The sequence below is a fragment of the Rutidosis leptorrhynchoides genome, chromosome 2 (assembly GCF_046630445.1).
Source record: "Rutidosis leptorrhynchoides isolate AG116_Rl617_1_P2 chromosome 2, CSIRO_AGI_Rlap_v1, whole genome shotgun sequence".
NCBI classification, from domain to species: domain Eukaryota; kingdom Viridiplantae; phylum Streptophyta; class Magnoliopsida; order Asterales; family Asteraceae; genus Rutidosis; species Rutidosis leptorrhynchoides.
In genome coordinates this window covers 556,839,952-556,851,295 of record NC_092334.1, presented here as the reverse complement: position 1 = coordinate 556,851,295, position 11,344 = coordinate 556,839,952, and the positions used below count along the sequence as shown (strand labels likewise).

The following is an 11,344-nucleotide window of genomic DNA, read 5'->3' as shown; positions in this document are numbered from 1 at the left end:
CATACCGTTTACACCATCATCATCATGTTAACAGAATTAGCAGCTGCAGTTGCAGTGACGGTCGAGTAGATGGGGTTTTCGAAGGTGGTGAGGATTGAGAAGGTGGTTCTTGGTGACGTGTTAAAACAGGAAACACAGAAGTTGCAGCCATTATCTTTCATTCTTTGTCAACGATTTCAATATATGTTTGTGGGTTCTGTCCGAATGAAGTGGAGGTGTTTTGAAGGTGTGGTGATTTTAAAGGTGACCGAAGGTTCCAAAGTTGGTTGATGATAAAGGTGTCGAGATCATGGTGGTTTAGTGATGATTTTGAAAGTGATGGCGATTTGAAGGTGGCTTGAGTGGTGATGGACTCATGGTGATCGAATTGGGTGGTTCGTATATGTGTGTCACAAAGATGATGGAATGAATGAAGGTGTCGATCAAGTAAATAAGAAAAGAAAGAAAAAAAATGTCGGGTTTATTTTTGTGATGATCAAGGATGAAAATGGGTTTGTTTTTGGTGTTAGTGACTAATCAGAGTGGTAGGATTGTTTTGGGGTGTTCGATAGTAATAACTGAAAAATACCTCTAAGTTGTGACATGGTTTTAAAGGTTTGATGAGAAGGTGAAGGCCGGTGGTGGTTGTCATGATCGAAAGAGGTTTGAGAGGTGGTGAAGTGGTAACAGGGAGTAACCTAAGCAAAAATGGTGGTGATGGTTTGAAATAGGTGGTTACCTGTGGTGAACCATTGTGGTGGAGGTGTATGGTGTTGTGGTGGCAGCAAGCTTGGGTCGACGGTAACATGGAGGAAGAAGTGGTTGTCGAGTGTTAGAATGTATAAGTGTGTGGGTGATATCAATATGTAATTTGTATACATATATAGATTTGATAGATGGTTAGTTAAGATTGATCAACACAACACACAAGGAATACAGTAAAGTTAATAATTCTAATTACATGTAAAAATATCTCTGCCGACACTTTAATTATGAATTTAATCCCGTACTCTGTTGCTAATCAGTGGCGGATAAAATAATTCAGAAAAATCCTAAATTTTTAAATTAAATTCCTTTATTTATTTTGGTCATTATGGTATATAATTCAGTCACTAACTATTAAATAAGAATTACATTAATTATTTACTCCCAACCCTAAGTAAAATATAAAAGGTTTTAAAATTTGACAAACAACTACTAAATATATTATTAATAAGCCTAAAATTTATAAAACTCATTTTCGGATTACCGTTTATTTTAAAATCACATAAGTTTGAATTAAACTTGTTTAATATTAATCGGAACATCAACGAATATTACAATCGTTTAATATTTATTTTTAATATACTTTATTTATATATATAGATATATTTTAAATAATAATTATTATAATATCTTATTTTTATTTTATTTTACATAATTAAATTTTAATAGCATTAACATATAATATTTCAAATTATATTTTCAATTACCATCTATATATATATACACACATATCTATTTACAATTAATGGTTCGTGAATCGTCAAAACTGGTCGAAGGTCAAATGCATCAATGTAAACAGTTCCAAAATTTTAAGACTCAATTTACAGACTTTGCTTATCGTGTCGAGTTCACATTAAGATTAAGTTTAAATTTGATCAGAAAATTCCGGGTCGTCACAAAGACTTTGTTGTTTCCAGATATTGTTTATCCCTATCACACACAATTTTAGACAAAATTATAAACCCTAAATTAGTTATTTATTACTCCATAGTTAATAAAAAATTACCAGTAATATAGAAAATCAACAATCGGGGGATAAAAGTAATACCAGAGAAAAGGAGGTTTGTAACATCTTTCCTTTTGAGTAATAAAATTAGGAAAATTGAAGTAGAAAATAGACAGAAGAAAAAATACGTATTTATTAATTACGTTACCGTAATAAAATTGAAAGAAATGAATGAATTATTACCAAAACAATTAGAGAAAGTCCACAGAAATAATCCCTGGCAAAACGAAGATAATGATGGTGAATTCGGATTCAAATTGGAAGACGAACTTACCCAATAAATCACCTAACTCATCTTCTACCAAATTACTCGCCATCCATCTTCCAAATTCGCCGCCTCCATCAACCCCGTTGGCCTGCAGTGCCACCACCGCATACACCACAGCTCCTACAAATCGGATTGCTCGACATGGTGATGACGACCGTTTCCGCCACCGTCTCAATTGATACTGGTATGCACATATGTTTGCTACTGTGTAATTGTAATTTATGAAACTCATCTGCAGATTGGGGTTTGAAGCTTTAAGCGTTGGTGGAGCACTTGAGGGATGTGATTGAGTGGGAAAATACGTGATAACGTGAATTAGTATATGGTGTAAATGTCGGCGAGGGTGGCGTTGGTGTGGACGGCGGCGAAGATGGTGGCGAAGGTGATGTTAGAGAAGAGGGTGGATAGGATGGAGAGGAAGAGCCTGAATTAGTTAAAAAAAAAAAAAAAAAAAGGAAAAACCCTGCTACAGTATAACAGTAAAGTGAGTGTATTGTTATACTGTAGCGGGCAATTACGCAAATTAGTATATTGTTAAATTAAATTATAATTATATTTTAATATATATAGATACAGATATTTAAATTTAAAAGAAGACAAAAAGGATTTAAATGTATTGAATTATTTAACTCTCCAGATATATTGTTTTTATACTTTAACTTTTGTCGTATATATATATATATATATATATATATATATATATATATATATATATATATATATATATATATATATATATATATATATATATAATACACACACATACATATATATTTAGATATTCTGAGTGATATTTTTAGTCACATATCAATGTTTTTGATAAAGATTACTTTAAATAATAAAGTACATCAAGAAATTAAATTTCAAATTTAAATTACATTTATTTATTTAATATACTAATTACTAATAAAAAAAAATATTTTTGATAAATTACATGTTTGACTTTCATTTCATTTCAAAACAAATACTTAATTCCAATAAATGCTTTGTTGACACTTTGACCCTTTTTCCGCCTTTAAATACATACTATGTTCAACCAATTTCTCAATTCCAAATTCACCAAACAAAACAATGAACCATCAACTCCATAACTCAACCGCACCTTCAACCCTCCATATCACCAACGACCCAGCCCAAAAGAACTTTGACGACGATGGTCGTGAAAAACGAACCGGTAACCTATTATTTTTTATTTTATTTTTGAAATTAAATACATTAATTCACATAACCTTTTCAATTTTACATGTTTTATGTCAATTTTTTCAATAATGTGGCTAAGTGGTTTGTTAACTAGGTACTTGGGTGACGGCTAGTGCACACATTATCACTGCTGTGATCGGGTCCGGTGTGTTGTCTCTTGCATGGGCCATAGCTCAATTGGGCTGGATCGCGGGCCCAGCTGTTCTCATGACGTTCTCGTTCATCACGTACTTCACCTCGACCCTATTAGCCGATGCGTACCGTGCACCGGACCCGGTTACTGGGAAGCGTAACTACACCTATATGGATGTGGTTCAAGCCAGTTTAGGTACAAAATATGATCTAATATTAGAAATGTTATGTTTTTACATGTTTTGTCTATTTAGGGTCAATTTGTTTTTTTTTTTTTTTGTTTTTTGTTTTGTTTTCAAACAGGAGGAAGAAAAGTACAACTATGTGGGATAGCTCAGTATGTGAATCTTATTGGGGTTACAATTGGATACACAATTACTGCTTCTATTAGCATAGTGTAAGTAAATACTTTAATAATCAAGAATATTTGATTTTATTCATAGCTATAATTCAAACCTTAAATTGCATATGTTTATTCAAAAATTGATTAGTTAAAAAAGGCTATAATTTAGTTATCAAAATGATCTGTACACAACTAATTTATAACTATACATAATTGAATATGCTTCATAATTATAATGTATGTGGTACAATACTTAAAAAGCATAAAAAATATGTTTCATGAATTTTACAAATAAAATTTGATGGTGTACTCCAATACCACCCTTTATTATATGCAAGTGTATTTAATTTGATCATTTATATTTAAATGATAGTTAGTTTGAGTCATTTATTTTAATCAGACTTTGTTTACTACTCGTATCAAATTACGTTTCTAATAATGGTAATTAGTAAATTAATACTTAATACTATGTAGTAATCAATAATATAATATTTATTAGTAGTAAGTAGTAATTACTCGTAATAATTAAGTTTTCTTTTAACATCTTACTAAATTTCATATGTTTTTGTTTTATTAATTTATTTATTTATAGGGCTATTAATAGATCGAATTGTTTTCACGACAAGGGGCATGAAGCACATTGTTCGCCATCAAATTATCCATATATGATTCTGTTCGCAGTTATTCAAATCGTGTTAAGTCAAATACCAAATTTTCATAAGCTATCATGGCTATCAATATTAGCCGCCGTGATGTCTTTTGCTTATTCCCTTATTGGACTCGGCTTATCTGTGGCTACAGTCGTAGGTAAAACTATTTTATACGCTTACTTTATGCATGTAGAACAAAAAGTTAAGTAAAAAGTAATTGGTAAAAGTATAAAGTAAAGAACAAATACACGTGACAGTGATATTTTCTAAAGCTGTGTATTTTTTGTCAACAATTAAATTGGAACGGATACAGTATTTATTTAATGTATTTTTTAGTTACTGTTTGATTAACAATAATTATTATATAGGAGGTGCTCATGTAAAAACAACAATAACGGGTACGGAAGTAGGAAAAGATGTATCAGGAATGGAAAAAGTGTGGCATACATTTCAAGCGATTGGAGACATTGCTTTTGCATATGCTTATTCGACTGTTCTAATCGAAATTCAGGTATTTATTTTTCTAATATTTAATTATTAATATTTTATTTTATATAGGATCCAGAATATATTCTACCAGTATTATTTATTTATAATTTAATCAGTAGGAATGAAGTAGTGACTCACTGGAATTTAGTATGGTAAAAATGAGGAAATTATTAGACACATGCAACAAAATATGCATGTCAACATTTGATATGAAACATAAATTGTAAAAATATATAATAATATAATTTAATGATGAAATAATAAATGCTAACACTTCTCAAAAATAATAATAAATGCTTATGGACGGTTCAATATTTACCAAAAACATGAACTTTTATGTTCACTTCAGATATTTTCGTGTTTATGTAGTTAGTGCAAATGTTACTTTAAATGAAATGTGATAAAAAGAAAAGATAAAATTACGCCGTGATACATGTGGTTTGTTTACATTATTATTACAACATATAAACTTTATTTTTTGCATCGTTAGTACCTAGATTTTGCTTAACTTTTATGGTTAGTACCACAACTTAACGTCCGTCATATTTTTAAGGTTAACCCCTCGCATGTGCCACACATGTGAGGGTAATGTCGTCAGTTTAATTAATTTATTCCATTAAATGGACGATATTACCCCACATGTGTGGCACATGTTAGAGGTTAACTTTAAAAACATGACGGACGTTAAGTTGGGGTACCAACCACGAAAGTTAACTAAAATCTAGGTACCAGCGATGCAAAAATTAAAGTTTAAGTGTTGTCATAATAATATAAACAAACCATAGGTAACAACGGCGTAATTTTTCACAAGAAAATGATGCTCCGTGATAAATCACACCTAAACGGTCGGTTATTAATAAAAAAAAATTCAGTAAAAAACTTGAAAATGATCTTACGTTTAATCTGACGCAAACATTTACTTTTAATTTTGTTTTGAAAGGCTTCACCAAAACATTATTCTTTTGATTGATATGATTCTTATTAATCAATTATTATTAAATTATAAATTATCTTGTTTTTTATTTGTTATACATAGAGTATCATATAAAGACGTTTTTGTTAATAAGAATAAGAAAACATTTAAAAAAGAAAACGTAACTTTGACTCATAATACAAAAAAACAGAATATCAAAAAGAAATAATTTTATATAGGAGGGTAGTAATTATTTATAGAGTAAGACAGTGACACCAGTGTACGGTGATTGATCTTAGTTGACAGCTGTTACAATTTCTCTGTGTTCCTCGTATCCAAATTTCATATTTTAATCACATGACAAGTCCATTAGTATCTATGAATGTCATAATCACTCCAAAAAGTTGGAATAATGTTTTTATCAACTACAAATCCTAATTCCATGTGCATACTTCCTCCCACCACAAAAACACCAATACTTTTGACCAAACATTTTATTTTGTTGTTTAGTTTATTGTAGCATACAGAACTAACAACACATCGTTTATTCATTTGACATCACATATTCACATATGCTCTTTCTCGGTTAAAATTAACATAACTAACAAAAAATTACGTGTTATGCGATCATAGATGCACTTTTGAGATAGTATTGATTTATGAAACATTATAAAGATCATACAAAATTTTTCATTTTCAAAGGCGGAATTTAAATAAAGTTTTGTCTAATTTAGAACAAGAATTGTGAGAATGTAATGGATATTGTGTGTTAAGATTGTGAAAGGAAGGGTGTGATAGAAAAATCCCGTGAAATTGTTATATATGTAGGTTCCACCAAATTTAATAGAGACAAAAATTCTTTATATAACTAATAATAATTTAACTACTAAAAATTAGAAGAGAAATAAAAAAAACTTTAAAATTATTAACTTAAAAGCATCCTCTTATATACAACCGACATTTTAAAAAACGCCCGATTACAACGCCACATTAAAAAGTCATCAAAGATAAGATTCTTGTGGACGATTAATTGATGGACCTAAAAGGTTGATGATTATAGGCCATCAAATGTGTTGGATTTATCAAAGAATTTGAGAATAGGGTGGTGGCAAGGGTAAGGGGTAGGGGATGGATGGTTTGAAATGCCAACCTTTTTGGAAGATAATGGCATTTTAATATCAATATATTCTGTTTTACTACCTTTATTTAAACTTCTGCCAACCACTTATTTTTATTGTCACAATTCTCATCTTATAAAGATCTTGCTACATTTGTGCAACCTTTTCACTAAAAATAACTTACTATTTTCGATGTTATTCCTTACAATCAACCTAACTTAAGGACACACATGTCCGATTCTAGTTACATACCATTGTGTTTATCAAACAATCAATGTATATTGATGTAATAGTTCATCGAATCTGTGTCGAACAATGTTTGTTCAAAATATTTTAGGCATTGAAACTTTTGCATGCATGATCATACAGAAATTTGGTGGATATAGACATGTTACTCCGTATATGGTTTTACAAACTAAAGTCAATTTTATACTAGTAATCATGATTGATGGTTTTGATATAATCATATCAATAAGTTAATGTTGGTTTATATAATTAATAATTTAATATGTCATTAGAAAAAATAAGTTAATGTTGGTTTAGGTTTGGTCACACATCTCATAGGGTTCAAATCAATTTAAAAAGGACGGTGTTATATCCACTAACAAAATTGATTTGCCACTAAGTGCACTAAGTGCAGTTAAAGTAGATTTATAACTTATGAAAGTGAAAATATCAATGCCCATTTGAAGATGATATCCCTTTGAATGCAAGTTTGAAAGGAAACAAATAGTACAATTATTCAATATCAATATTATGCATAGAAGATTGTTTAAGAAAAAATAATTGCCGAAATAGTATATGTAAACTAAATGTTTGCTTGATAATAAAAATGGGCATTTTAAATACAATATTCAATACTAATAAATGAATTATTGTACAATATCTTAATATGATGTTAGAAAGCATTTGTTAAGAAACAAAATATTAATTTTATACCTAAATAGTTAAAGTTATTAATTAATTATTTTCAATACAGGACACACTAAAATCATATCCACCAGAAAACAAGATGATGAAAAGAGCATCACTTGTTGGAGTTTCAACAACAACTTTGTTTTACATGCTTTGTGGATGTCTCGGTTACGCGGCATTTGGGAACGACGCGCCAGGAAACTTCTTAACCGGCTTTGGATTCTATGAACCTTTTTGGCTCATCGACATCGCAAATATCTGCATTGCAGTCCATCTTATTGGTGCATACCAGGTACAAGCAACTGTGCAACATTAAGGTTTTTTTTTGTATGAAACAATTTTCTTAAATGGTATTAAAAGTTGTACAAAAATTCAGGTCTTTTGCCAACCGATATTTGGTTTTGTTGAGAAGAAATGTAAGGAACGATGGCCCGAGAGCAAGTTTATAACAAGCGATCATGCCGTTAACGTGCCGTGTTGTGGCGAGCTTTCCATTAATATGTTTAGGTTGGTGTGGAGAACAGCATATGTGACGTTGACTGCATTGATAGCGATGATTTTCCCGTTTTTCAATAGCTTTTTAGGGTTGATTGGCGCGGGTTCATTCTACCCTTTGACGGTTTATTTCCCAATAGAGATGTATATCGCGAGGGCTAAAGTACCAAAGTTTTCGTTCACATGGGTTTGGCTGAAGATCTTGAGTTGGGCTTGTTTGGTTGTGTCGTTGGTTGCAGCGGCTGGATCTGTGCAAGGACTGATTAGTGATCTCAGGAAGTATCAACCTTTTAAGACGGTAGATTAACTTGTCCTAATTAAATTAAAATATATAAAATATCACAAAGGTAGTAGTTTGTATAAGAAATTGCTTGGTACAAATGAGACTAGCAGTTTGAATTTTATGTTTTCTGTTGTGATTTGGACAAATTGTGTTGTGTTCATTATTTTGAATGGTTGTGTTTATTTCTGACTGCCAATGATGGTTAGAAGTAACCACTTTTCTTTACGCCAACTTCGCAATGATGATCGATTTGACCTCCTCTTTTGACAAAAAAGATATGATGATAGATCACTAAGAATATACAATTTCAACGTGCAAGACTTTTTTAACAGCAAATTTAATTAAAACAAATAGAAAGAAGTAAAACGCAAATTAAAGTTCAGTCAACATTGGGGACAATCTTGACATTAAAGCTTGACATATAGCAAGAGTTGCTAACCTTAAAAAAAGGGTAAACTAATATCAACACTTCAAACTTTCAAAGGTTGCCATGAAAAACCTGAACAGTTATTTTAAACCTAGTGATAATCTTCGAACAATATTTGTGATCATGCATATTTTGACCATAGGGTTAATATGCCTGTTCAACGCGTAAAGTGAGGTTTAAGGATTTTAGAACAAGGCTCTCTGGTCCAGCTACCGTGAATAACCCTGACCGACATGATGATGTCGGCGGGGTGGCCAAGTGATTAAGTCCACCTTCGATAACGATCGTCGATCAGAAGACCCCAAGTAAGGTCGTAGGTGCTAGTTAACGAGGAACTAACCTGTTGACCTTGAGAAGATGCTAGATGATGCTGGTCACGGAAGACGTGTAGTAGATGATGGTTACGTAACGTGATTGTGTGTTTAGAATGACAATAAGGGTTTGTATATATAGGCAAACCCTAATTCTAGAATCATCTAAGATAATGATAATCTCGTCCATAACTAACTCCCCCGAATCTCGGATATAATTATGGAAAAGATATTGACTTGATGACCAAATAACTGCCGTACCGGGAACAAAGGCATTCGATACATAACCGCATGCCGCATACCGCATACAAGTTATACGCATTCGTATGCTATCAAGGGCCCGCATACGAATGGAATACGCATGCGAGTTGCGGTATCATTAATTTGCACCATCAAATTTGAGAACTACGTATTAAAAAAATTGTAACTTTTAGAAGAATATAAAATGAAATTCAAATCGGCATACTAAGGTTATCTAAGCCATTATGCGCCTTCCATTTCTTAAGAGCATAGATTGCGAACGTGAGTTCTAGTCAACTTAGATATTGCACAACCACAATATAGTCATGACAATCATACATGTCATCTAAACACTTATAATTAACAAAATAAATTTTTGAAAAGTTTTAGATTATAAAAAACCAGCAAAATGCAAAATCTCATTCTAAATCTAAAATAACATCCTCTCATTGAGAAACTTTAACTAGGTATTGAAACATGAAAAAAAAAAAAAAAAAAAAAGGAACATTTTTCAGTTACAAAATCACACGACAACTGTTCCTTTGAAAATTGACCATTGGCAGGTTGTAGGTGAATAAAAAGATAACGAACGTTCGAAAAACTTCAGTCTCAGTGATCACGAAAGCTTGAATAAGAGACTGTACATGCAGCAAAAGACTGGTCTGGTGTGCCGGATATTTTTTTTTTTTAATTTTTTTTTTGGCGAAAAAAAAACGAAAACTTTATAAATACGGAAAACGTTTTCGAATAGAAAACGTCTCTCGTGTGCCGGATATTATAATCGAGGGTTTTGGGTCATTTATGGTGATTTTGGCATCAGATATCTGAAACAACCAAATCACAGCACATAAGATATATTTCCAAATAAACCCCTGCACACTTTTTGGCCAGGAAAAATAATGTAACGGCTTATAAACCAGATCATTCTTGGCATTTTATCATAAATCACAAAAATATATAAAAAGTCAACATTTCATCATAAATCACAACAATATATAAAAAGTCAATATTATTATCGCTTTGAGAAATCCATTACTAGGAATCTATCGATAATGGCCATATAATTTCATTCGCAACGTTAGAGTGTTCCCAGCGATCGAGCCCATGACTTGCGGGTCACAAATAATACGAGTTTGGTGTACAGAAAAAATAATAATAAATGAAGATTATTTGCATTACTTTCTAAAAGTTAAAAACAATTATGATTTGTCCAAACTCTTTCGAATAAACAGCATTTGTGTTTTAAAGCGGTAATAATTTGAATTTACAAGACCAATATACAATTTCCGAAAATTGAAAGATAAAGAACATCAAGTGCCAAAGACCAGCATTTATGTAAATATTGTACATTAATGACATGCAATGCACAAAAAAATGGAAAGTAAATAGTCAAAACAAAATCATGCTTTGTCATCTAAAATCAGATTTCTTCTTAAACTAGGCAAACTAGGGTTTATGATAGATATTTGATAGTTTGTAATCTGTAAGTGATGGATGTATAATAAAGAAGATGAATATTGAAAGATGGAAGGATTGATTTTATTGATGAAATGTAAAAGACTGAAATACAATAAACTCAGGAGATCCACACCATAGATTCTCTCTGCCCAAGCTCAAAGAGCTGATAACAAACTAAAATGAAAATGAAAACATGCCTCACAAAATTGGTAATGGCTGAAAAAGTCCGGCCGGGGCCAGGTTGATGATTTATACCATTGGCAAACATCACATAATTGAACATACTGTTTAACCGATTTTACCATACCGAACCAATAAACATGGGCTGCGAGGCGACGGTATGTACAGTAGA

The 11,344-nt window shown here is 31.5% G+C and overlaps 1 protein-coding gene across 1 annotated transcript; it reads left to right on the top strand.

The window, feature by feature from the left end:
* The first annotated feature begins 3,078 nt into the window (after positions 1-3,078).
* LOC139893094 (amino acid permease 6-like) lies at positions 3,079-8,781 on the top strand. Its single transcript, XM_071876231.1, has 7 exons — positions 3,079-3,192; positions 3,313-3,546; positions 3,654-3,747; positions 4,286-4,500; positions 4,712-4,854; positions 7,843-8,070; positions 8,155-8,781. Exons 1-7 carry the CDS (start codon positions 3,090-3,092, stop codon positions 8,578-8,580), a joined length of 1,443 nt encoding a protein of 480 aa, XP_071732332.1. The 5' UTR covers positions 3,079-3,089; the 3' UTR covers positions 8,581-8,781.
* The last annotated feature ends 2,563 nt before the right edge of the window (positions 8,782-11,344 follow it).